This window comes from Terrapene carolina, unplaced genomic scaffold (genome assembly GCF_002925995.2).
Source record: "Terrapene carolina triunguis isolate 2854851 unplaced genomic scaffold, T_m_triunguis-2.0 Scaffold231, whole genome shotgun sequence".
NCBI lineage: Eukaryota > Metazoa > Chordata > Testudines > Emydidae > Terrapene > Terrapene triunguis.
In genome coordinates, this window is record NW_020664582.1 from 1,947,141 (window position 1) to 1,973,851 (window position 26,711).

The window sequence follows — 26,711 nt, forward strand, 5'->3', positions numbered from 1 at the left end:
CTCAGGAACCGAAGCCAGGGGTTAGAGACGGAGTCAGGAAGCCAGTAGGCAAGCAGGACTGGGCAGGAGCAAGGCTGGGAACAAGGCAGGGTCAGGGCTGAAGCAAAGGCAGGAGCAGGGCAGGCACAGGAGAGCACACAGCTGCAGGCAGGTGTGGTGACTCGCCAGAGCTCGGTTAGAGCTGGTGCACTTAACAGCAGGCTTGCTGGCTTCCTCGGCCAGTCAGGCCGAGTGGTCATCTCGGGCTCAGCTGCGCTCGCGGGCGGCCCGGAGCTGCAAGGCCTCACGCCTGACACCCTACACGGTTCTGCCAGTGAACCGCAGTCCTGGCTGGCAGCCTCTCCTGCTTTCCTGGGCTGTATCGCGCCTGGGGTCTCTCCCCTGCAGCCAGTGGAACTGGACCAGGGATGGATTTGTTGGGGACGAATGGGGACCACGTTGAGCCACCGTAGGTATTTCCCTTCTGACCAGCTCCTTGCTTTGGCACCTTTGGCAAGGAGCAGCCGTTGCACTAACCCAGCGCTCTAACGCCTGAAGGCTGGTGGCTTTGACCCTGACCCCTCCCACGCCCCCTCCTGTGGACCTCAATGGAAGGTCATGCATGGAGCATTCAGCGGCACCGCAAAAGCATCCAAAATGGAACAGGCTAGTGCCAGCGGGGCGGCTTAAATCATTTCTAGCTAGCCCTGGTATGGCCACAGATTTACAGAGGAGGTGAGCGCAGCAGGGCGCGGGGAGAGGGATGTGGCTAATTCTTAGGAGACTCCAAGCAGCGCATTCCTAGGGGATCAGGGGCCCCCTGGAGGCTTCAGCTGGAGCGTTAGTTGAAGAATTCCTGCGGCCGTTTTGTTGACCATGATATTCCACCCCTCTGCCTTTCTGCTGTACCTGCTCCTTGTTCCTGGCCGAGGATGGGGCATGAATACAGGCTGCAAGTCACTTCACCTTTATAGACCGTGCTTGTGCATCTGATCTAGAGAGGAGGAATATCCCTGCTGAATCCCAAGGAGATGACCTCTGCAGGAGGGGTCATGGGTTATTTCCATGGACAGATGTCCTAGCAGGGTCATGCTGATGCCTTCAGGTAGAGTTTTGCCTCAAGTTTTTGCCCTCCTGCTTAGCTAGCACAAATGTAGACACCAGTATTGGAGTCTCATCTGAGCAAAGGCCGTTTCTGTCTGCTGGAGTTACCCAAGCTACTGGAATACAGTCAGAGCCCTTGGAGTTCGCCGCACCTTCCGCTGCATTTCCCTCCACGTCTCCTCCGATTTGCACACGCTATCCGTGGCCCCCACAAAGTTGCAAAACCTCCCCGTCCACTTCCTCCTGGCGTTGGCCAGGAGAGCCGTCCACAAGAACAGCAGGAGGAGGAAGCTGGATGGGGGGGCTTGCTCTGTGGCTGTGGATTCTGCTTCCGGTTCCTTGTATCACGTCTCCAGGCAGAGTCTGGTTGGGCAGGTGGTGTCCACTGGCTCCTCGGAGTCCTTTGAGGAACCGTGGAGGCTGCGTGGGATTCTCTGCTCTGTGAGCCCCTCTGGATCCCTTGACCCACACTCCCATCCCTCTTTTCTTGTGGTTTTTTTGGCCCCAAGGCCATAACCGTTTGCCAGCTGGGCGTTGTGGTTCCTCCCCATCAGTTGAAGAGGGTGGGCCTCTGCCCACCCATCCCAGGACCCACAATAGGTAGACTGGGGCAGGCCTTTGCTGCTGGGAGCCCACCTGTAAGGAAGGGGGCTGAGTCCTGTGGGACTGGAGACTCTTGTTTGGATGTTGCTTGAAGACTTGGACTAAGGGACTCTGTAACCCCGGAAGGGGTTGAATGCTTTAAACTGGCTTGGCCGGACGTCAAGTTGCCTCTATGGCCAAAGTAGGCCGAAGCTCATTGTGGGACAACTGAGGCGGGAACACCGTGATGCCAGGTCTCACCAGGCGGGGGTGCCCCGGGATGATGAGTTTTGTAACAAGTCTCCATTGCAAGCAAAGGTACGACTGCAGTCCAGGAAGGCCTATCCATGTTCGCTAAAACAGGGAAGACCAGATTTGACGTTGCCACGGTAAAAAAACACCTAGAAAAGCCCCTTTAGGCCTTCTACATCCATTGCAAAGAGAGGGCAGAGCTTCAGTTTCATGTCCCTTGGCAGGCCAGGGCACCTGCTTCTGCTCCCTTTAACCTGGGTTTTAGTTCTGTTTTCTTGGTAAGTCAGGGGGCTTTGGGGCCTTATAAAGAAAACATGACGCTATTATTTTTTAGGACTGCTCCTTTGTCCTGTTAAGCAGCCATCCTCCTGGCAGTCAGGAAAACACCAGCATCCTTAGAGTTAATGGTGGAAAAACCATCCAGGCGAAAGGAGCCACTGCACCTTTTTAGTGGTGCTTTGATTCCCAGCCTCCGCCAGAAGTCCTGGGTCATTTAGCTTCAGCAATGATTAACACACCCCCAGAAGGGGAAGTTTCCAGCACCGCAAGCTATGCACACAACTCAACCTTGGCATTTCATTATAAAACTGTCAGCCTCCCCTGAGGATCTATGGCTTCCCATAAACAATGGGACGTTAAAACCTGCTAGGAGGAAGCCTAGAAATGGCCTCTCTCCAGCTACGGTCGGTCAGGCCCCTTTTGTGCTACCTTGTTCTGCAGCAACCTTTTTTGGATTGCTTTCCTCCGTTCAGCTGAAATGCCTGCTCAATCAGGATCTTTCTGAGGTGCTTATATGGCGCCCACCCAGTGGAAGGGTTTTTTCTATTGCTGTAGGAAGCCGCCTCTCCAAGCAGCGGTAGCTAAGGGTTAACATGAAGTAGGTACCTTGTCGTTGCAGGGCAGTTAGAGTGCACCTCTTTGGTGCTCTCTGCAATTCACAACTCCGTAGTTCATGCTGTGGCACAGTGTAGACGGAGCTGGGTCAAGAGGAGAATTTTCCGTCGACTTAGCCACGTCTACACTGGGGGTTAGGTTGGAATTTTTCACACCCTAAGCACTGTAGCGTAAGGCCATGACTTGCCTAAGGTTACACAGGGAGTTGAACTCTGGTCTCCAGCTAGCACCATAACCACCGAACCCTCCTTCCTCTCCGCCGTTCTCTGGAGCAGTGAGCCGAATGGTTCCCAGGACTGTCTGATTCATTAGTTGTTGGCGCTGGCCGAGAAATATTGGAAGAGTTGGAAAATGCCATTGGGTTGAAATCAGAATGATTAGCGAGAGCATGTTGATCTTGACACAACTTTCAATGGAAAAAATTTCAAAATGGGTTGATTTCCATGTTCTTGTTTCATTTGGACTCTTGTTTTGGCTTTGATATTCTAAATATGATCATATTTAATATTTTATATTGTTTCACGGTTGTTGAAACAAAAGTTTTGATAAGGGCAGCGCCAGGGCCGGATTAAAACGTCTGAAGGGCCTGATGCAGCCCCCGGGCCATAGTTTGCCCACCCCTGATCTAGGGGCGGACACTTAAGTGATGTAAATTGATACAGCCCCATTAGCCTCAATAAAGCTACAATGGTTTGCACCAGCTAGAAACTGGTCCTTAATATCTAACCTGGAGTATGTAAAGAAACAATCTACAGACTAGTTTGCCCATATCTGACATTCCCTACATGTATTCCCCACGTACTTAATAGTTTGTCTAAGGCAGGAAATGTTGTCAGCAGTGGCATATATTTAACAGAATTTGATCCACTGATTTCATTTTAAAACCTGTCCAGAATGCAGTTGTAGCTCATTGAAATGCCGGGAGAAACACTTTCTTAGCAACCTGAAATTCCTTCCAGCAAAACACACAGATTCAAATTATCAGCTCCCCGTAAAATGAAATTGCTTTGGAAAATGTGTTGTCAAATAATAACAGAGAATGTAAGTGAGGCGGGAGCAGGGAAAATGGTGCTGGTAACAGGACAAAAAGAAGGGCTCTTTAAAATAAATAAGGTCAGTTATTTATCTGAGGGGCCAGCTTTGGGAAGAACGTGGGCATTGCCAGACTGGTCCATCCAGTCCAGTAACCTGTCTCTGACATTGGCCAGTACCAGATGCTTCAGAGCAAGGTGTAAGAAAGAGGCCCACAGTAGCGGATGTGGGAAAATCTATCCCCATATTAGGTCTCATCTTGGTCTAATAATTAGAGATACTTTCAGAATTATTGTTTTTACTTATCCATACTAATATTCAATCCCTTTCAGTCTAGGCCTCAATGATTTCATGTAGCAGTGAGTTCCACAGTTTAATCATTTCATTATCTAAAGTGGCACGTAGGTACCCATACCATGGGTGCCTCAGTACAGATTTAGCTGCTGCAACTTCAGGAAAGGCATTGAAAATGGCGCCCTGCTGTGTTCAGCCGCCCCACCCCACTCTGAGATGGGTGTGAAGCACCCAACATGCTAAACAGATGAGGAAACGAAACCGCAGTAAGACTAAACCCACGTCTACCCACCACTGCTCTAGGACCATGCCCAGCTCAGTGGCGCGGGTGCGAGCGACGGCGTAGATAGCTCTTCTCCCCCCCCCCCCCCCGCCCCCAGCGCATTCGTACGGTACTGAAAATGGCCCCCAGAACCGGCGAGCTGCCTGCCTTCTGGCTGCTGCCAGACCAGTCCTGCTGAACTGATGTGGGTTCCTTTAGCGCTCTCACCACTACCCCCCCCCCCCCCCCCCCCTCCCCCCCCCCCCCCCGGCCCCCCGCTCCCCCAAACGGCAGCTTTTGCTATTCTGGGGAGTAAGTTTGTGGCAGACAACACCTGAGGGCAAAAAACTCAACCTAGCATAAAAGCAGAGGCCCGAACCCTGCCTGCAGTTTGCAGCCATGCGACTAATGTTTGTTTTTAGTCTATCAGCCACTTAACGCTCCTTGGCAGAATTAACCTTTCCGCTGGCCGAGGGAATTGTTGCTCCAGCCGCAAATCATTAAGACAGTTCTGCAGAATGCCGTGTTTGGGTCCCCCCCCCCCCCCCGCCCCCGTTGCTTCCTTTGATTGGAAACTTCATCAAAACAGCAAATGTGCCAAAGAGGCTGCATTTACCACTGGCCTTTCCCTGCTTTACGCTTGCTCCAGGCCCCAAGCCAGCACGATGCTGCATAGCAGTGGGGGTGGGGGGGGTCTCCTCGCCCCGTTTCCCCTCAGTCAGGGTCCTGCTTTGACCTCTAGCCTCCCTTTGGGTGACCATGTCCAGCACACCGGGACACGTGGCTCTTTCCACCTGGTTTCTCCCTGCCCAGACCCTGTAATAGGCCTGATCCAAAGCCCACTGAAGTCAATGAGCTTTGGGTCAGGCCCATAGCATGTGCCTTTTCTGTCCGGTGACCATCACCATGGTATCTGGGCACTTGCGCTGGTTTCCCCCAAACTCTTCCCCTCTCCCCATGGCCGTGATGGTGGGAGCGGAGTGGCACCAGCCTCTTTACCACCTTGTCGAGATCTGCTCCCCTCCCTGCTTGGTCAGCGGAGAGGCAGCCTGCAGGAGAGGGTGTGGTGTGGGGGGGCTGTAGCTGCCTGGTGGAGGCCAGAAGGAGGCGCTGTTGTGCCTGCAGCACAGGGGTGCCCTTTGAGAAGATGGGTAGTGGTGGGGCCCTGGCGTACTCCACACCCACTCGGCGGGGACCACAGACGCTGTGCAGGAGGATTGCACGTCCCCGGAGCTCACAGAGTAGGATCGATTCCGGATGAAATAGAAAGCCCTGGCAGCCTGGAATAGCTGCTCCACCTGTCCTGGGTCCTCGCCTGGCTCCCTTTGTTTTAACAGCAAGTAACACTGGGAATCCTTTTCTCCCTGGAGAGCTGCTAGGACAGACCCCCTCGCCAGAGCTGCTGGAGGGAGACGTAAAGGTCTCTGTCGCCAGCAGGTAGCGCTGCGTTTCCTGGCCACAGGAGCTTGGCGCGACCGTGATCTGGTTAGCACTGCCGTCCCTGGGGTGCCGCGAAGCGCTGTCGACCCTGGTTACCCTGAGACTGGAATCGGTGTCCGCACCTCTTTAAAGAGCCCTGTTTTGAACACAGAACGCCCTTTCCAGCCCCAGGCCAGATGGAGGCTGAGTTGTGCTGGGAAACAGAGGACTGTGCATGGGCTGGCTTGAGATCACCAAGCTCAGTCCAAGGCTGAACGGAGTTCTCCTTAACCCAGAGCTGGGAGGAATCCAGCGTTAGCCCCTCGATCTGCAGCGCGTCGCCAAAGACCGCACTGGGCAGGGTTTGCATAAGGCCATCTGAGGGCTTTGCCACAGAGCAGGCTGGATGCAGAATCTGCCTGGGATTCCCCACATGGCTCTAGGCCACCAGGGCAGTCTTGCAGAATAACTTCTGGACATGCTTGTGCAATGAAACCCCACCGTCCCTGGGCCAAATACAGCTTGGAGGAGATCCCCCAGCTCCGTTGATCAGAGGGGCCCATGCAGCTGTCAAACGGGAGTGGCTTTCAGTCAGTCCTGGTCTGGGCCATCTGTGAGCCAGCGGCCGAGGCATGAAAGGTCTCCTCTCCTCTTCCGCTTCCTCTGAGCTGGGCAGCCTTTTGTTTGTGGGCTGGTAGGTTCATGCCATGTCCTTTTCCTAATGAAGAGCATCTAGTCCTAAGCAAATTGTTTTGACTGGATATCTGCAGCACAGTTGTGGTAAGGACCTGCCTGAAATCTCGACCCTCGAAGCCACCGAACCACTATTAGCGCTTGGTGGGCTATTTTTCCCCCTCCGTGCTGATCTGTTGAGTGGGAATTCCGGCCGTGTCGCAAACCTTGGAGGGCACTGAGTGATGGATCCTAACCTTGCTGGTTTTCTGGCAGCTGCTTGTGCTGGTCAGTGTTCTCCTTTTTCCCTTTGAGTTCTGTGCCTTAAAGACCTTGAGTCTGCGTGCCAGAAGGATCTAGTCTATTCCTTGACCTAGAAGTCGCTTTCAGGCCAGCACCACCTAACTCCAGACGTTTGGATTGTTGGGTCAGGACCCGGTCAGTGTGCCTTCCTGGCTGGGAATTAACCCCCCAAACTCAGACCACTGGGACTTCCTCCTTCGGGGCATAAGGATGTCCCTCCTCCAGGACGTGCGGAAAGCCCCCTAAAGCCCATCCCTGGGGAGCTACGGGAGTTTTTGTGGCTGTTAGGAACGTGTGTGGGGCATGGGTTGAGAGTAGCTGGATGTGCTACGGGACCCATATGCCAGACTGAGAGCGTTGGCTATGATGAGGGGTGGCGCTGGGCCTCCTGGAGTTAGTTCTCAGGACACCTGGGTTCAGTGTTGGCACAAGGTAAAGTCAAGGAAATATCACAGATCTTAACTTCCCCGTGCAGTTTGTCCAGTGGGGGAAGGAGAGGAAGAACCCGGTCGGTGGCGTTCTCGGAGCTCCCCAGAACTTGGGGAGCGGGGCGGGGTCCAACTGTGTCTCCTTTTTGCTGCCTTGCCACTGCAGGAAGCAGCTGCATCTCCAGCAGCACTAAGTCACTCTGGCTCGAGCCGACTGGTCGCAAACAGCCAGCGCCTGATGGGGGAAGTTGGACGTGCTCAGATCCGGTGATAGAGCGGGGGGTTTTCCAACCCTGTTTTGGAAAGAAGAAAACTTCTTGGCAGCCAGAAGGACTGAGAGATTCCCAGCCAGGCACCGCTGTGTTTACAAGGAAGCCAGGGTCTGAGATTTATTTCCTTCGCGCCTGACCATCCCCCATCCTGGATCCGTTCTTATTTCTGTTCAGTCCAGACGCTATCGGGTGAAAGTGCTTGCATAGATTTCTAAGGCCAGAATGTCCCATTGGACCAGGTAGTCTGACCTACACAGGCCAGTTTTTTTTCACCTAGTACCTTGTGTTTGACGAAAGCCTCCAGAATGGCACCAGTCTTGATTTGGAGACTTCAAGAGATGGAGAATCCACCACTTACTTCCCTTGGTTTACAGGACTCTTTGGTTCATTTTATTTCCTAGTGAGCTTAGGGTGCCAATGACTGGTGCCTAGCTGACGTGCCTGCTCCATTTGGGTCTCAGAGAAATAGCCTGTCTGAGCTGCTCCGATTAGCTTATTTATTATTTGCATCGCAGTAGGACCTAGATCGCCCTGCTAAGATCAGGTCTAGAAGAGCTGTTCTGGAGCAGGGAAGGCAGTACATGGATTTTACCTCCCGCTGTCCCCAAAAGAGCTGATTCTTGCTGTGTGATTGTATCAGCCCTTCCTTAGAGGCCCAGAACTGCCGACTGTGAGCATTCAAAAACCATGAGTCAGGCCTCGAGAAAGTCATGAGATTGGCTTAAAAACCATGAGATTAACCCCCCCCCCCCCCAAAACTAATAAACAGAGTCTCCTCCCCTAACACAACATGCCTCTGGAAGCCTGCTGCTAGCACTCTAAGGATACGTCTACACTGCAAAATAAACCACCCAGCAGTGAATCTCGGAGCTGGGGTCTACAGGCTCACGCTTCAGTGCTAAAGACAGGCATGTAGACATTCCTGCTTGGGGTCTGAGACACTCCCTCTCCCTTACCCCCGCCAGGTTTCGGAGCCCAAACCCCAGCCTGAGGGGTAACGTCTACACTGATCTTTTTAAAGCCATAGCATGAGTCCAAGTTTGTAGACCTGGGCTCTGAGACGTGCTGCCCTGGTGTTATTTTAGCAGGATAGCCGTACCCTTAGACAAGTGGACCGTGACTTGCATAGGAGGGAAAGGCCATTGTGACTGAAGAATGAAAGCTGGGTGCCTTCTTTCCCTTGTAGCAACTGTGGTTAGAAATTCCCTGGGCAGTGAAGTCTGTGCTAACATGGGCATTTTGTCTTTGTTTTGCAGCACGGGCAGCAGTGACCCTTACTGCATCGTGAAAATCGACAATGAAGCGATCATCAGGTAACTGACTCATCTGCTTGCGCTCTCTAATGCTCGTTCGTGTGGTCTCGCTCGTGCTCTCTCTCTCTGTGCAGACTCTGTGACATTGTGCAGTCTATATGGTTTTATAACAACGTAAGTGAATATAATGTAACTGGGATATGCTTCGTGCAAAAGGTCTCTTGTAAGGTATCATTACAAAGCTCATAATCTACTGAGTGTGATCATCCTATTTGTAGCAATGTACCACTCTTGTATCTAAAACTAGAAATATAAAATATAACTCTGAGGGCCTATTGTAATTATGTAAAGTGTGGGCCATTACTGATGGTTTGGAATCTTGATGACTCCCATTAACAAGGACCATTGTCTGCAGATGACTGTTTACCTTTGAGTCTTCCTGTATATGTGTGTGCTGGCAAGTGGGCAATGAAGTCTTGCAGTGACATGTGATCATGTCACCTGAACTGGAATCCATCTTTAACCTGGTGCTTTTCCAGTGAGGGGGGGTGGAAACCCAGAGGGACAAAGGGTTCCTGCCTTATGCAAAAGATATATAAAGGGGTGGAAGAGAACAGAGGGAGAGAGGAGCCATCATGAAGAATCCCCTAGCTATCACCTGAGCTGGAACAAGAGCTGTACCAGGGGAAAGAATTGTGCCCAGGCCTGGAAGGTGTCCAGTCTGAGAAAAAGCTTACTGAAGCATCTCTGAGGGTGAGATTATCTGTATTCAGTTTGATTAGACATAGATTTGCGCATTTTATTTTATTTTGCTTGTGACTTACTTTGTTCTGTCTGTTACTACTTGGAACCACTTAAATCCTACTGTCTGTATTTAATAAAATCACTTTTTATTTAGTAATTTACTCAGAGTATGTATCAACACCTGGGGGAGCAAACAACTGTGCATATCTCTCTATCAGTGTTATAGAGGGCGAACAATTTATGAGTTTGCCCTGCATAAGTTTTATGCAGGGTAAAACGGATTTATCTGGGATTTATCCATTGGGAGTTGGGCATCTGAGTGCTAAGGACAAGCACGCTTCTGTGAGCTGTTTTCAGGTAAACTTGCAGCTTTGGGACAAGTGATTCAGACCCTGGGTCTGTATTGGAGCAGACGGGAGTGTCTGGCTCAGCAAGACAGGGTGCTGGAGTCCTGAGCTGGCAGGGAAAACAGGAGCAGGGGTAGTCTTTGCACATCGGGTGGCAGCTCTCAAGGGGGTTTCTGTGATCCAACCCGTCACAGACTCTATCCTCAAATCCGCTTAGCTTGGCTGACATCAGTTAAGCTAGGCCAATTGACACCGCTAAGGATCTGGGGTCCTGGTTTGGCTTTTTTTTGTTGTTTTTTTTCCCTTGAAGTGCTCCCTGGAGCAAACGCTGATTTCTTCTGCACCTCTAGAATGTGTGTTCCATGTGTAACATGTATATTCCGAACCTTGAAAAGCCAGCGGGGGGACTAATCCCGAGCTCCGTGCAGCTTGGCGCAGTTCACAATATTTGCCATATATTTAAAAAAAAGTTTGCTGTGGGTTTAGGATGTTAGGAGCCAGTGATCAGAGAGCCGTTTCCTTCCCATGCGAAATGACCGTTAGGGAGGTTATGAATTTTTCCTCCTCCTGATTAGAGATTAATGTCATGTTGATCTTGGAACCGCTGGTAGAACTGTCGACTCCCACCCCTCCCCAAGCTGGTTCTGTAAACAAGAAGGAGGTATTTCCCATCTCCTGTTTGTCTCATATCCTCTCCAGCAGACATTGCTTTTTATTCTCCTGTGTTCGGAGCAGAGGGGACACGAACTTGAGGTTTTGTTTCCCGGCGATCCGTGACAAGCCAGCGCTAAAGGCTGAGATGTGTGCTGTTCAAGTATGATGGCTAACCGGTGATAGAATGCTAGTGTAGACCGGGCAAGTTTAACACATGTTAGAGTTAAGTTCAACCAGCTAACTTGGCTCTGCACTGGGATCCGGACCAGCTAACCCGTATTAGAGCTTACAGCTCACCCTGTCTGCACTAGGACTTTAGTATGTGTTAGCGATCACATTTTAAAAAGGCGCTTTATTATTATTATTTTTTTTAACTAGTGTAGACCGGAGGCTGCTGTTGATAGTCACACACACATCCTTTTGCTGCGAGGTCGCTGATAATCCCCAGCCCCAGGTTCGTAGTGACCAAAAGCTGTTCGCATCGCAGCGTGGTTTAGGACAGACAGTGAGTCAGAAGGTGGTCATCTGGTGGGGTCTCAAATTTTTCCATGCCGTGATTACAATAGAGAGAAGTTTCAGGATCCTCCCGCTCCCTCAAGCTCCTCTAACCATAAAGAAAGAGCCGCTCGGCATACTCTGCTAAAACCTGATTTTTTGACCCCCAGGTTGAGAGCCCGTAGTGTATCCAATTGAAAGTTCAGGGGGAACTGGAGTCTGGCTAGGACACACTACTATGGAGACGTGCCCTGGGTCCCTGAGGCTATGTCCACACTGCAGTGTAAGCCCAGGGTTCGAACACCGGCTCAAGTCTAACCCCCCTTCCATCTACACACAAATCGCACTAACCCAGGGCTCAGACCCAGGACCCCTCAGGGGTGGAGGGGCTGAACCTGAATCAAGCCGGGACCCAAGTTTCAAGCCCTGAGTTTTGCAGTGTAGATGCAGCCCCACTGGACTCATGCTCTGGGAGTTTGTCAAAAGTATCTCACAATTCCACGGGCCAACTTCCTTTGCCCTCTGGACAGTCAAGTTTTCCCACACTGCACCATGAACAAAGGGCTAGAGCAGCCACGTTTTTGGGAGGGCTCTGGGAAGTCTGGGATATGGGGGGCTGGGCTCAGGCCCGCATAAGGCAGGGTCCTCACTGAAGCCCCAGGTTGGGACCCAGGGCTCCACAGTTCCTAACCTGAGGTTACAACTGAGTGTAGACACTCAAACCCCAGGTTAACAAACTCAGGGTCTGCTAACTCGAGTTCTCCTAACCCTGGGCTGCCACTGCAGCGTAGACAGACCCTCAATGACCATGAATGGTCAGGAGAGCTTGGGAGAACACCTCACGTGGGGCTTTGTTGCATGAGGAAGCTGGTGTCTCCCTGTCCCTATACGAGTACTTGAAAACGACTGCGATGTCTACTGCAGAAGACCTCAGGTAGGTGTCTAGAGGAGGTACATATCAATGAGTAGTGGATGGTTGTTTGGGAGACGGGTACCCACGCTCCCGGTAATGACTTGTGATTAAAGGGACCCTCTTCCCTCCAGGACGGCCACGGTCTGGAAGACGTTATCCCCATTCTGGGGGGAGGAATATGAGGTCCATCTGCCTCCCACCTTCCACAGCGTCTCCTTTTACGTGATGGATGAAGATGCACTCAGGTATGATGTAGACGCCTCTCCGACTCTTCTCCTCACTCCCACCAGTGCAGCTCCGCTGCCTTCAGAGGAGTTAGCCCTGACTCTCCCCAGGATGAGACTTTAGCCTTGGGACATATCCATGGCAGATCTCTCTAGACATTAGTAGTATTGTTTGTTTGTAGGACAGTAGCACCAGGAGGCCCCCACTGTGCTAGACCCTGTACTTACCGTCCCTGCCCTAAATAGCTTACACTCCAAACAGACAAGGCCTAGGAAGTGCTGTTACCCCTTCATTAACAGATGGGAAACTGAGGCACAGAGCGATCAAGTGACTTGCCCAAGGTCACACACGGACTCAGTGACAGGTCAGGCCATTGAACCTCCCAAGTATCCACAGTGCCTTAGCCACAAGACCATCTTCAACTGCAAGGAACTAGGGAAGAGAAATGACTGATCTGTGTTTGACTTGGCGGGTTCTGCTGACTCGCTGCTCCCTCCTCTGACCCCCTCTGAGAAGGATGGGTGGAAAAAATCCAAATAAAACTGAAGCCAGGAGAGGCCAAACCCTCAGCACCATCACTGCTGCATCGGGGAAGGCGAAAAACAATCGTTTCAGAACCTTCCACTGCTTAATTCACAGGCTGCCGTCCATGCTGAATACGCCAGCATGTGTCTGACTGCCACGGGGCATTGGAGACTCCCTCCTCCCGCTGGAATCCTCGGCTCCATGGAGAGAGGCTCCTGAAGGGAAACTCCCCCGCGTCCTGTGCAAACTCAGCTGGCATGGGCAGCCGCAGCAGGGAAGTGTATGAGTGCCCAGAGGAGGGGCAGGGTGGGCTCACTGCAGTGGTGCCCGGCTCTGTGAGAGAGATGGGCAGTCCTGAATGGCGATGCATGTAAAACAGGGCATTTCCACTGCAGTGATTTCTGGGCTGGACTAAGAACTACCAGCCGCCTCGGGCCCAGATCCTCATTTCGTTGACCTCAGTGGAGGGAATGTGCATCAGGGCTGTCCCACAAATTGAGGGGCTTCTTGTGAGCCCCTTGCTTTCAGCTACTGGGCCCCAAAGCTGCCTAGGAAATGACAACATCTTTACTTCTAGTAGGGTCCGTAGGAATTTAAGGCTTGGGCCCAATGTGCTTCCTACGCTCCTTGGCCAGAGTGGGGCATGGAATGTGTTTGGCTCTCGGGCTGCCAGCTGTGAACGAGGTGAGGGGTTTTTCCCCCATCCTAGGAGCTGCCCGATGCCTCCTGCTGGCGATGCAGATGGAGGAGCTGAAGACTCAGCCATGTGGGAAGGTCTCTGGCTCCCCTGGAGATCAGCCACTCCAGAGCCAAGTTCCTCACTTAGCTGCCTGCAGAGCATTTCAGATAATCAGGATCAGCTGGAGAACAATGGCCTAGCCTGGGGGATGGGATGGGGTCCCTGCAGGGTGAGATGGCCTCGTTTCTGATTCTCTCTCCTTGAATGTCAGGAGGACAGAGGGCCAAACCCCCCTGCAGGTGGCACACCTGCAGGGGGGTTTGGCCCTCTGTCCTCCTGACATTCAATTGAGGGCACAGATGCTGGTCCAACGTCGGATGCCAAAGGGGCTGGCTGTTCGGTGTGGCGCTGGGAGCACCGGTTAACACGTGGGAGAGGAAACTCCAGATGAGCGGTTACCCCATGGTCATGGAAGAGGAAACCCCTTGTCCGCTTGATGCACAAGAGTGGACACAATCAAGTGGGAATGGAAGAGAATAAGCCGTTCAAACCTAGAGGGTGCAGATCTGCACTGTCAGCCCAATGGGGCCTGCCTTTGTGTGCGCACACATAGAATTTGCTAAGTGTGTGTAACTTTTTATGGGAATTTATTTCTCACAACAAAGGATTCAGGGTGAGAATGGCACCTCGCACCTGCCCACAACCCTACGATAACAAACCAGCACTCCTAAGCAACCCTACAGTAACACAACAGTGTGTGCAGTGCCAGCAGCCTCACAGTAGCAAACCAGCTTGTGCAGCACTCCTGCTCCCCGGTGACCCTACAATAACACACACATTGTGCACACAGCACAGGGGAAGAATAATTTCAACAGGCTGCCACGTTCCCAATTAGTGGCCTCTCTCTAGAGCAGCGTGTTGGAAGCCTCTGGCAGGATGGAGGGAGGCAGTGTGTTCCAGTCAAGCTAACCGAAAAAGGACTGCCCCTCTGCCCTGACTTCACCCCCGCGAGGAGCCGGGAAGCAGCAAAAAGCAGGTCTCCATAAACAGGAAGGGGACGGCCCCGTGCCCAGGTGACAGGCTTGGCTGATTGCCCAGCAGCGTCTCTCTGAAACTGATCCCAACAGGCTAAGGGGGGATCCCAGGAAGCTGCAGCGTTTCCACATCTCTCTGGATCGGGCTCTTTAAAGGGGAAATTGCATTGCGTATTCGTGAGCCAAGGAGACCGCATCCTGAGCAGGCTGGAATGGGGAGGAAGCCTGGCCTAGCGGGTGGAGCACAGTGCTGGGATTTGGGAGACCTGGGTTTTGCTCCCAGCTCTGCTATTGGCTGACCTTGGCCAAGTCACTTCCCCTCTCTGTGCCTCAGTTTCCCTATCTGTGCAATGGAGATAATGATACTGACCTGTTCTGTAAAGCTTTGAGACCTGCTGATGGAAAGTGCTGTTTGGAACTAGGTTGGCTGAATGGGGCTTGGGTTTGAGGCCAAAGCAGGGCGGCGCGGTGCTTGGAGTGGGGCGGGGCTTCGGGCAGCGCGGTGCTGGGGGGAGGGGGGGTTTTCGGCGGCGCTCGGGGGGGGGGGGGGGGGTACGGCAGGGCGGCGCTCTTCCTTTTTTGCCTGGGGCGGCAAAAAAGTTAGAGCTGGCCCTGCTTGTCCATGTCTGAACCAGGAAGCGAGCTAGCTCCACCCCTGAACTTGAGCCATAGGGTCAGGCTCTGACCTGGGGATTCGAACCGGCTGTTTGCAGGGGTTTGGCGTGTCGAGGTTTTACATTGGCTTGGCCCCTGCACTGCGAGGCGCTTTGTTTTGTTTCCCCAGCCGCGATGATGTTATCGGGAAAGTCTGTGTCACTCGGGACGTGCTGACTGCGCATCCGAAGGGTAAGGCAGATTCTCGCTCCGGCGGAGTCCGGCTGGGTTTGGTTTCTGTGCATGCTGCCAGACATGAAACAGCACAGTCCCGTTCCCTGGCGCGCTGACGATGGAAAGCGGCTTGTAGAGCCGCTTCAGGGAGATTGCACCGGTGGAAATGAAAGCCAGACTCGACCCCACAGCCGAGCGCAGTCTTGAGCCAGCCAGAATTTCTCTTGCGGCTTCTCCCCTGCCATTTACGCAGCCCCATCAAAAGCCACAGACTTGCCTGGTTGCATCTAAGGGTAGATTTGAACCCTCAAGCACTACGACCCCTCTACTGCCCCAACCCCTAGGTGGGAGTGAAACCGACAGCCTGTCAACGCTGCATGTTGCCACTGCATCCCAAACAGCGGGGCTGCGCCGGGCACTGTGCAGATCCCCAGGGTACAATGCCTCGGGAAACGGGGGTGGCAAATGCAATGGCATTTGATTTGGGGTTTGGGCTGTCACTCATTCCAGTCCCCCTGTAAATCAGCACGGTCTCCAAGCCATGTGCAGCGACTAATTATCACTGCACGCAAAGCGTCTGTCTGCAAGATGCTGCCCCAGATCAGTTCAGCCTGGGTCCCGGTGCGCCGTCTGGCATTGTGCTTTGTCGGTGAGTGTGATCTCTGTCCCCTGATGCGCTGTAGCAATAGCAGCCTTTGCAGGGACTCGGAGAGCACGCGCTACGGGCTAGCTTGCAGGAGCATAGCTGCTCATTCCAGCAGGCTCCCATGCCTCTACCCGCTCCGTCTGGGCAGAGAGCGCCCCCCATTCTGAGCACTGCCTAGCTGCAAGTTGCCAGACCCCACGGGTGATCCGCCAGCCCTCCGTGCAAACTGGCGCCATCCTGTACTCCTGACGCTTCCACCCGTGTTCGAGCTAGAGCTGGATCGAAGGGCTGCACGCCAAGAGGGAGCAGAGAGTGTTTCCTCCTGGCAAAAAGGGAGCTCATCAGAACTCAGTCTCCCACCTATATCAGGGATGAGTCATGCAGGTCTCTGGCTGCCCGAGTCCCCTCATCCTTGAGTAGGCAGCTCACGTCCTCGGCTTACTATTATCTAGCGGCTGGCTCAGCTGGGCAAGGGCGGCGAATGCTGCGTGGGTAGAGGAGGTGAGGAGAGGGAACTCTGCACTGGCCTCCCTCCTGCGTGTGTCTGTCTGGGCAGCTGGGCCCAGCCCAGAGGAGGCTGCAAAAGGGAAGGGAGCTGCCCTATGGGAGGGTCTGTCCGGATTTGTTAGGACTTGGGAACTATCTGGCTCTTTTAGACACCAGAGAGGCTAAAGATCCAGGTAAAGAGTCCTGCCCCACCCTGCTGCCCCTAGCAGTGAGAGGCTTTGGGTGGTTCAGGGGGTTGGTAACGGGGTACAGCGCCTTTGCCCGCCAGGCCGCTGGTATGGGCCTGGTATGAGGCCAGCAGTGACTGAACGTCGTTACCCTTTGGTGGCTGCTTGGCAGCCTCGCCTGCAAACTGAGCTGCTGGCCCGGTTCTTATGGGACAGGGCCTGCGTGGCGCATGCTGATGGGCACCTGTGTCAGCAGTGGGGATAGCTGGGGTCTGAGTGGGCCTGGAAATCCAGATCTCCTCTCCCTCCGGGTTAGGCGTGGGGCTCGGGGGGGGGGGGGGGAAGGGCTCTGCAGAGAGACGACTTTGGGCTCTAAGCCTGGTGCCTTTTGCCAGCACTAAATTCACTGTCAGTCACTCTCTCTTGTGGGGGGTAGTGTGAGCTGACTGTGTGGCACTGTGATGGGTCAGTGGTTTGGGCACTAGTCTAGTGAGGCCTTGTGAGACTCGCAGTCAAGTCCCTGCTCTGCCACGGACTTCCTGAGTGACCCTGGGCAAGTCACTTAGCCTCTCTATGCCTCAGTTCCCCAGCTGTACTGTGGGGAGGACAGCCCGGCCCTGCCTCCCAGGGGTGTTGGGAGGAGAAATGCATTAAAACTTGTGAAGCGGTTTGAGATCTCCTGATGGAAAGCCCTGCATAAGAGCGAGATATTAATATCCAGGCAGTGCTGCTGGAGACCTGGGGAGTGCGCCCTAGTGGTTAGAGTGGCGGACCGCGTGTCAGGACGCCTGGGTTCTATTGCAGGCCCTGCTTCATTGATTGATCGTCAGTAAGTTGCTTAAGCTCCCTATGCCCGCTTGCCTGTGTGGAAAACAGGCCTGGCCAGACAAGCCCGTGGCAGGAAGGCACACGCAGCTTTCTCTACCAGCTGTTCTCTCTGTGTCTAGGCTACAGTGGCTGGCTGAACCTGACCGAAATCGATCCCGACGAGGAGGTGCAGGGGGAAATCCACCTCCAGATCGAGATCCTGGGCAGCGACGCAGCGAGGAAGCTGCGCTGCAGCGTGTTTGAAGCCAGGTAAGGGGGTGGAGCAAGGCAGAGACGGGGCCTGCAGAGAGGAAGCTGCTAACGCCCCTTTGCTCTCCAGGAAGAGTCCAGAGAAGAGCAATGAAACTGATCAGGAGCCTGGAAAGGAGGAGGGTTTTAAAACCTCAGGGTGTGCAATGTACCAGTAAGGCTCTAAAGGGGGCGGGGGTTCGTAGAGGGGTGTGTGTGTGTGTGTGTGTGTGTGTGTGTGTGTGTGTAGTAGAACGAGAACAAAGGGACATCCAGTGATGTTACAGGGAAGGCAGTGTGATCTAGTGGCTGGAACACTGGCCTGGGATTCAAGAGACCTGGGTTCTATTCCCACCTTTGCCACTGGCCTGCTGGGTGAACTTGAGCAAGTCACTGCCCCTCCCTATGCCTCAGTTTCCCCATCTGCAAAATGGAGCTAAGTATACTGACCTCCTTTGTAAAGCACTTTGAGCTCTGCTGATGACAGTGCTGTATAGGAGCTGCGTATTATTATTACATGGAGTATAATTGGCCTGTGGAACTCATTACCAGAGGATGTCACTGAGGCCAATAGCTTAACAGGATTTGGAAAAGGATCAGATGTTTATCTGGATATTGAGAAAGTTCCATTAAAAAGGCTAAAACTCCTCCTGCTTCAGGCCATAGATCAACCAGTAAGTGCCTGGGGCTGGGACGAAATTTCCTCTGGGACCAGATTATTCCATTCTGGGGTCTCTTGTCCCTGCCTCTGCAATGGCTGCTCTGGGCCCCAGTTGGGGACAAGACACTGGGCAAGATGGACCCTGTGTCTGCTCCATCCTGGCTGTCCTTGTGCGCACAGCACACGCGATGCACGTCCGAATCCCTGATGCAGCTGGCAGAATAGCAGGCGCTGGACTGAAAAGGCGTTTCTAATGAGGCATTAATCTTCCCTGCAAACCCAGCTGAGCTCCCTCCATCACAGCCCCTGTTAAATGAGTCCCAAGACCCCCTGCTGCTACGAACGGGACAGGCTGTGTGAGAATCTGATGCAGGCGGGGACCACCGGTGGGCAACTGCTGTCTTGGTTTTGCCCTAAAGGTTGGCTTGGCTAGAAAATGACTAGGTGGGGCCGTGGTGCCTGGCGCTGCTTGGAGGGATGCAGGGCAGAAAGGAGTTATTCGGGGAGCTCCAAGGGGTGTCGCTAGGAGGGATGGAGGGGATGAACATCAGGCAAAGCTTCCTGCCCTTGGAGGTTCGGCTGTGGAAGAGGGTCCCCAGGGAAGTGGGAGGAGCCCTGTGGGTTCAGACATCCTGGAGTCGGGCTGGCCAAAGCGCTGCGGAATGTCTGCCAGGGCCGGCTCTTCCCTGGCAGAGTGGGGATGGACAGGCCGACTGCCCGGGGCTTTCCCTTCTCTGACACCTGCCGTTCTCTCTGCTGCATGTGCTCAGGCTGGGTACCACCCGCCGGGGCTGTTGGGGAATCTCTGTCCCCCCAGATGGGCAGAGGTGTGGGATGCCCCGTCTGCCTCAGGGAGAGGAGGGTTCATGCCACACGGAACAAAGGGGACGTCTTCACTGCAGAGTTAGCCCAGGCGATCGGCCCCGGGTGTGAGCAGCCCCACTGCAAAGCCCAGCCCCGGTTACTGGGCGCTCATGGTGCTGCGCTCCCCTGGGTGAGTCACTAGGACTTCTGGGGGCCCGGCCCATGGCTCTGAGCACTGCAGTGAGCTGAGCTGCTCTCTGGTGCTTTCCCGGGGAGTGGGGGGGGGGTGGGGGGGGGGGGGGCTGAGGGCAACAGCTGGGTAAGAGCCTGGGTTAACTCTGCAGTGAAGACGCTCAGGGGCAGGATAATGGGCTGATGTGTGCAAGACCTTTTGGCGACTCGAAAATGCAGGGCCAGATCCATCCCGCTGGCTCCAGGTGAGTGACCCCAAGGACGGGCCTCTTCTTCCTCAGTTCAGTCTCTGCGTAACCATTTCCTCCCCGGGGCCTGGGTTCCGCTCCTGGAGACCGCTTCATGTCTGGCCCTGACTCGGCCATTGCAGAGCCGTGAGGCTCGGGGCCTGCGGGCAGTGCCAGGCTGGCGAGGGGGCCTTGCTGCTGTGGTGTGGGCGAGACTGTGCCGGCTGCTGCTGGGCGTTTGCTCCAGGGTACCAGCCTCCCCAGGCATTAGCTAGTCGGGGCTCGGTGACCCGCGAAGGCTGCGCAGATGGGAAGCCAGCGCTCTGTTTGGGCAGAACGCCCTTGAGGCAGCTCTCTAGTCCGCCCCCTCAGAGCAGCCACGTGGCCCAGCCTGCGCTGTCAGCCAGGCACAGGGGGGAGGAGAAGCCCCCGGGGAGCTGCAGGGAATCCGCTTCCCCAAGCCAGCCAGCTGCGTGGAGTTCCCTTCCCTGTGACTCACCGCTCCGCATGATTTCCCCCCCACCCCTCGCTCTCTTGACCTTTCCACTGGCTCTGTGGGGAGTACCCTGCACAAGAGCAATGACCAGCCGGTCTCTAATCGCAGTCAGTCTAATGCCCAGGAGCCTTGTTCCAAGGGCTACGTGGGGAGGGTACAGCAGGATGCCTATGGGAGAGATTCGGACACAATTTCCTTCTGGTGTCTGCCCGGCCGCATGGCGTGATTATCTCTAATACTAGCTGTCTTCTGTCCTGCTCTGAGCCAGCCTGCCTGCGGGCAGGGATCCTGACACACCTCCCTTTGCGGGCTGCTCTTGTCCAAGTGACATTGCAGGGGGAATTTAGGGAGGAATCTGGTCAGGATCCTGGGCTTTCTCTTCCCAGGGGATCCTAATGAGCACAAGTGCTCAGGGCCTCTTTCATCTGAAAGGCAGCACGTCCTATGTGACACGTAACCCCCGGGGCACGGTGCGCTTGGGATATTGGTTCAGTACGCAGTGATTCCTCTACTCCATCCCAAGTGCAAATTCCTGGCGTGCACCTACCCAGGTACTCAGCAGCAGTCGGTAGTGGTGGTATTATTTCTCTATTAACGAACAATACGGAATTAATATTCATACTGTGGTAGCACCTACGGTCCTGATATCGACTGCAGCCCGTGGGTGTGGGTCTAGTCCCTCTTTGGTGGGGCAGGAGGAGAGAAGGCAGCCCCCCTCTTTGCTCTGTTGGCCTCTCCGATCACTGAACTGCATCATCAAAGAGTCTGTGGGTTGCCCCATTATTGTTTTATTGGGCTTCATTATTTTCCATGTCAGCTAACCCCTCCCCCCCCATCTCCCTGCTCCTGGGGGAAGCGCCGAGTGCAAATTCTAGGGGCGAGTGCCAGAACCTGCGACTCCCCATGAAACAAACGAGCCCCTTTTTTGACTCGCTCTGGGAAGCGCCTCACTGGCCGACCCTGCGTGTGGCTTTGATGCTTGGCACACGTAAGCCCGGCAGCAGCGGGTGGCTTTTCCTGGCTAGCAGTCGGTGACTCACCCTGCATGCGGATGGCACTGGTCACATGGCTCCGACCCGCCCTGTGGATTCTGGCAAGGGAGCACTTGCAACGCGTTAGTCTCTTTTATTCCCTAATTAAAGAGGAGGATTCTGGTTTGGGTGTCTGGCTAATTTTAGCTTCTGTCCCTGGCGTCACTCCGCTCCTTCTGGGGAGCTCTGCTGAGTGTGTTGATTTGCGCTAGCTGAGGAGCCAGCCCGTATGAGTCAGAGAGACTGCGTGGAAATGCGTCTTCCCCACTAGTCTTTGTACCTGCCAATTCTCTAAGGCAAATAATCATCCTTCATAAAATGCCCTGGAGCCCTGCACACATCAACCCCGGTTAAAACAACATCACAGAGGGATCTCTGCCATTTGAATTCTGAACAGTGGGGTCGGCCGAGCTCTGCCTTGTTAATAAAGGATCGTGTAGGTGATCAGAAGTGCTTTGACGCAACCATGGACGTGTTTAGATCTCAGGGAAAAGCTGGGCGCGTGGGAGGCAGAGCGAACTCGGCTGTAATGAAATGAATATGAAGGGGGTGTCATGGGGGTCACACGTACACACGCTGTGCTCTGCCATTGAGACTTTGCTTTTGTTCTTTCTTGGCCCGTCGTTCCTTTATTTTAAGCCATCCAGACTAAAAATACACCTACAGAAGGCCCTAAGCATTTTATTCCCAGTTTGTCAGCACCCCGCAACGTGAACTTTGCCATGGAAAACCTACGTCAGTGGAAATAATCTCTTGGTCTAGTTTAAAGCGGGCGGGAATTGTCTTGCTAAAGAGTGCTGCAGAGAGCGGGTAATAAACCAGGCTGGCCGCGTTTTCAAAACCACAAGGGTTCCATTGAACTGCTCTGAAAAGACATGGGGGACGCCCCATGTGGAAATAATTTGTCTAGCTACAGAGAGCCTTAGTTGGAGTGGTGCTTGGATTTTGACTTGTGTGTGTGGGGGGGGGAATAAGGGCACTTTGGGGGGGCGTATGTGTCTCCATAGGTTATAAAGCCAGAAGGCATATTGGTAGAAATATTTCATCAGACAATTCTACTGCAAATTCTGCTGGCATCTGATCAATTTCATGCCGCCTTCTAACACATCAGTGTCAGCAGCTGCGCTGGGTCTGCAGAGACCAAGCACAGACGCAGTCAGCAAGGGGTTTGCCTCTAGGGAGGGCGTCTCTAGCCAGAGATCAGACCGAGTTACCGTAAGCAACAAAAGAGTGAGAACGCTGCCTCGGGCCTGGAGTGAAGCACATTCCCGAAATTAGCATGATGATGATATATAAATCGGTAGCGTGTCCTTATCTGAAATAATATATCCCCCCTGGTCACGCGACATTGAAAAGGATAGCGCAGGAGTAGAGAGGGCTCAGACGACAGGAATGATTAGAGGTCTGGAAAAAGGAGCGCGAAAGAGAGGCCCGCTTACCTGAGCAAGGCGACACACTGCAATAACGAATGATAGAGAGAAGGTAGATCAGGCCTTTCTGTTCACTCTGTCTTGCAATGTAAGTACAAGGAATGTCGCTGACAGACACACATGAAGAAATAAGTGTTTACTCACCGTGCAGTTGGCCTGTGGAACTCCTTGCCACAAGATGTCACGGAGGCCAAGAGCTTAGAAGGATGGCGAAAGGGATTGGCCATATATGAATAATGAGAAGCTCCAGGGTTATGATAGCGGGGATGAAAAAAGAAAAGAGAAAGGTGGGAAGGAATGTAAACTCTCGTTCTTCCAGCTAGCCTCTGACTGATGGGCGTTAGAAAGATGACTCCTCTGAAGCAGCTGATATTGGCCACTCCCAGAGACGGGCTATTGGACCAGTCTGCAATTCCCATGACCGGGGGAGCCTAGCCTGACGCTCCCAAAGGAGTTCTCTCCCATCTTCCCCCGAGCACCACTGTTGTTGGCTTTCCCCCGAGCGCTCATACAAAGAGCAGGGGACACTGAGCTGCAGTTAGCCCTTGGTTACCAAGCAACAGCTGGCACCCCGGGATGCCACGCCGCGGGCGGCTTTCGGTGGCCAGTCTGGATCGCCCAGTGCTGCCAGACCTGCACCTGTCAATGGCCCTACCCCACCAAGGGATCCTGGGACAGCGTTTCCTGCTCACGCCACAGCCCTGTGTGACACGTACAGGAGCTCTGTGGAAGCAGCTGGTAGCCCATGGGGAATGAAGTTATTGCCCTTCTCTCCTAGCCCTGACTGGGGCACGTGGGAGATCCCTCCCTGGATCCGTGACTCCCCCACCTTCCCATCAACATTCACGCCAGTTATGGACTTGCAGCTTGTTCCGCTTCCTTCCTCTGGCCCTGTACGCATGCAGCAGCCAGGAGTAACCGAGGAGGGACCACGCATTTGAAAGCTGCTTTGGTTAAGCAGCAGATTCCTTTATGGTGCGCACCATGAACTGGCCCCCGTTCCTTTGTGCTTTCGGTAGGAAGCGTGAGGATCTTGCAGGTTCCCCTAAAACAGGCAGAACTGATTTTTGTTTTGTTTTTCGTTCAATGGCAGTTCCAAAAAAACCTCTTTTGTTTTGTTTCCGGTTGACCCACAACAAAAATTTTTTTTTTTTTTTGGAAAATTTCCAACAAAAATGAAACATTTCATTTAAATTTTGAGCATTTTTGTTTTAATTGTATGTTTTTTACGTTGGGAAAAAACTGAAGGAGATTTCTAAATAAAAAGTCACTTGGAAAACGTCCAAACGAACCGTGTCCAAAATGAGTTTGGTTCTGGGCCGCCACCGATTGGCGAAATGTTTCGGTCGACCTTAATCTGCATTTTGCACTGACCTGTTTCCGTTGGAAAATGTTGCCAGTTCGAGTCAGAGGCTCTTTTGTGCCAAGGCCCTTCTGATTCCTCCTCTCTCGCAGGGATTTGGCTCGGAAAGACCGGAACGGCGCTTCCGATCCCTTCGTCAGAGTTCGCTACAACAGCAAGACCCAGGAGAGCTCGGTGAGTCGAGAGAGCTGGGCGGGGTGTCTGAGTCCATTGTGGGAACAGGGAGGAATGCAGCCCATGCTAGAAACTCCCTTCTGCCTTTGCATCCCTGGTTCCCCCCTTGGAGAAGGGAATCAGCATGGTGGGTCTTGTTCCCTTCGTGGACACAGCATGAGGGGAGGAGGTTACTCTTGGATGGATCAGTGAGTTACATGTGAGCATCACTGGGACTGGAGCGCTAGGAGCCTCATTCTGTGCGGATGGTCCGTTGGCGCTAACGGGGTGGCTCAGGGGAGGTGTACGTCAGGCCAGAATTTAGCCCTTGTCGTGTTCAGGACTCAGGGAGGGAAACCGCTCAGGTGCGGCGGTGTGAGCCATTTCGGTGACGTTATTTTGGATAGAAGACGAACTGCCTCAGGATGGGCCTGACCCAGACTCCCGAGGTCTGAGCGACCCCAGGCTTTGGGAGGGGGGATTGGCACCCCAATCGAAACATTGCAGCGTGGCCCCATTTCTAGGGCCCTGTTTGACTCCTGTCGTTGCCAGGCTCACAGCTCGGCACTGTCTGTATCCGGCCTAGGCTTCTTTGCAGTGACCTAGTAGAGGAGTATAAATTAGCTCCAGACATGTGGGCATAGACTCTCAGTCCAGGTCAGCACCTCCTGCCTAGCAGAGCAGGGACAATCCGACTGGTACCGTCTGGTTATGGGGAAGTAGTTATGCCCATCTGGGGAAGGGATCCAGTTGCTCTCTCGACATACGGCAGGAGGATAAATGCTAGGGAGGGGGAAGAGCAGCTGAAGCTAAATGACAATCTTGGCACAAGAACTAATGCCGATTAAACTGACCTTGAAAAAACGGAGGCTGGAATTTAGAAGGTTCCTGACCATGAGAGGAGTGAGGCTCTGGAATGCAACAGGAGTAGTGGGGGGCAAGAAACCTACCTGGTTTTAAGGTGGGACTTGATAAATTTAGGAATGGGATTCTTGCCCGCAATAGCAGCATACTAGACTCAGTGACCCAGGAGGTCTCTGCAAGTCCCGTGTTCCTGGATGGGCAAACCATGCATAGGAACGATCTAGAGCCGTTAACTGTTTTCCTGTGGGAAGAAGTCAGCAGACTGAGAGATCTGCTGACCCTGGGGATGGAAACGTAGGTAGTTTAGACCTAAAGTTTAACGTTTGTATAGTAAGGGGGTTTTTGTTTTTAAAGAAAGTTTTACCAGAGCTAATAAGGATCGAAATGATTGCACAATTACAAATGAAAAAAGGCATCAGTACTGACAACCACAAACGTCCCCTCAAAAATCATGAGATTGGCTTAAAAAAAATTGGATTCTTTTTATTTGCCTTTGCTGTTTTGAACCTTTGGGTCACATTTTTGCCTTTGAGAGCTAGAAACTTACTTCTATAAAATGAAAGCTACGATTTCCCCCCATAATCACATGACTCCAGGAGCTGGGGCTTTCCGTGAAACGTGTCCTATGGCAAGACTCACTATGAAATCACAAGCGTGGTAACACTGCGTAATGGCAACAGGGGGCTGTGAGGGGTGAGGGTTAACGTTTGTGTTTGGGATCTATAGTGCATGAGAATCAAAAGCCTGAATTCTCAGTGACACTAAGGCCTCACTATACCACTCTAACAGGGAAAAGAGGCCTTCTGGTGGTCTTAAATGTAAATTTATATGCACTTTAGTGCCCCTTTAGATTGCCAGAACCATTGACAAGGCCTTAGAGTAACTAGGAATCTGGGCCTCAGCAGTGAAACTGATTAGAAAGAGAAAAGACAGAGGTGAAATTTGATGAGCGTAATTCCGCTGTCCAAAGGGCAAAAAGGGAACTAAGAACAGCCAGGGTGACAAATCGATGGAGACTGGCCCCAAAAGCCCAGACTTCGTTAGACATCTGCATTTGAATTTTGCATACGCCACCTCTTTTTATAACGGGCTGCTCCAAACCCTTGGCCTCTCACCACTCCTCAGCGCTGAGGGGTTGGAGATCTACCTCTGGCGATTGTGGCTTGAGGCCGTCTCTGACACTCCCTGTCCTGTGCCTTGCGTGGTCCCTCACACTGTGCAAAGTGGGCCTGAGGCGCATTGCACTGATGCAGACGACCACACAAGGTGCAGAGCCGCAGTGAATCGGGTCAGGAATCAAGGCCCGGAAGAATCGGGCACTAGGCTTTTACAATTCTTCCCACGTTGATAATCTAAGGGCTGTTAGTGACGCAGGTAAGAACACTCTCTTTGTTTAAAAAAAAACCCATTATTTTTCCCTTGGTGGCTCGGTGAGACACTGGTCCCTTGTCCTGAGCTGCTTAGTGGAGGATTACAGATCCCACTCGGGAGGGTGATTAAAGCTGTACTGCTTTGCCCTGCCCAAAGGTGGTCAAGAAATCCTGCTACCCCCGCTGGAACGAGACCTTTGAGTTTGACCTGGACGAGTCAGCCACAGAGAAGCTTTGCATTGAGGTGTGGGACTGGGATCTCGTCAGCAGGAACGACTTCCTGGGGAAGGTGAGGGGCGACCGCCAGCTGATCCGAGCCACCTCCATTGGCCTGGTTCTTATACAGTCATTAGGATTTAATATTTAATAAGCTTCATGGATCAGACATTGAGGTCCAGTTCCAGCGCTGCCACTGACTCCCTCTGTAGCCTTGGTAAGCCATGTTGCCGCCCGGTGCCTCAGTTTCCCCCATCTTTAAAATGGAGGCAGGATGGCCCAGTGGTCAAGGCGCTAGTCTGGGACTCAGGAGACCCGGAGTCAATTCCCAGCTCTGC

The 26,711-nt window shown here is 53.3% G+C and overlaps 1 protein-coding gene across 2 annotated transcripts in view; it reads left to right on the plus strand.

Annotated features, from left to right (window-relative positions):
* RASA4B (RAS p21 protein activator 4B) overlaps positions 1-26,711 on the plus strand; it is a 47,267-nt gene that overhangs the window by 5,291 nt on the left and 15,265 nt on the right. For both annotated transcript variants that reach the window (XM_024207645.2, XM_024207646.2), the window contains exons 2-7: positions 8,750-8,806; positions 12,031-12,144; positions 15,147-15,208; positions 17,458-17,587; positions 23,863-23,944; positions 26,315-26,446. In XM_024207645.2, coding sequence (XP_024063413.2) covers positions 8,750-8,806; positions 12,031-12,144; positions 15,147-15,208; positions 17,458-17,587; positions 23,863-23,944; positions 26,315-26,446 — 577 coding nt within the window. The remainder of the gene's footprint in view (positions 1-8,749; positions 8,807-12,030; positions 12,145-15,146; positions 15,209-17,457; positions 17,588-23,862; positions 23,945-26,314; positions 26,447-26,711) is intronic.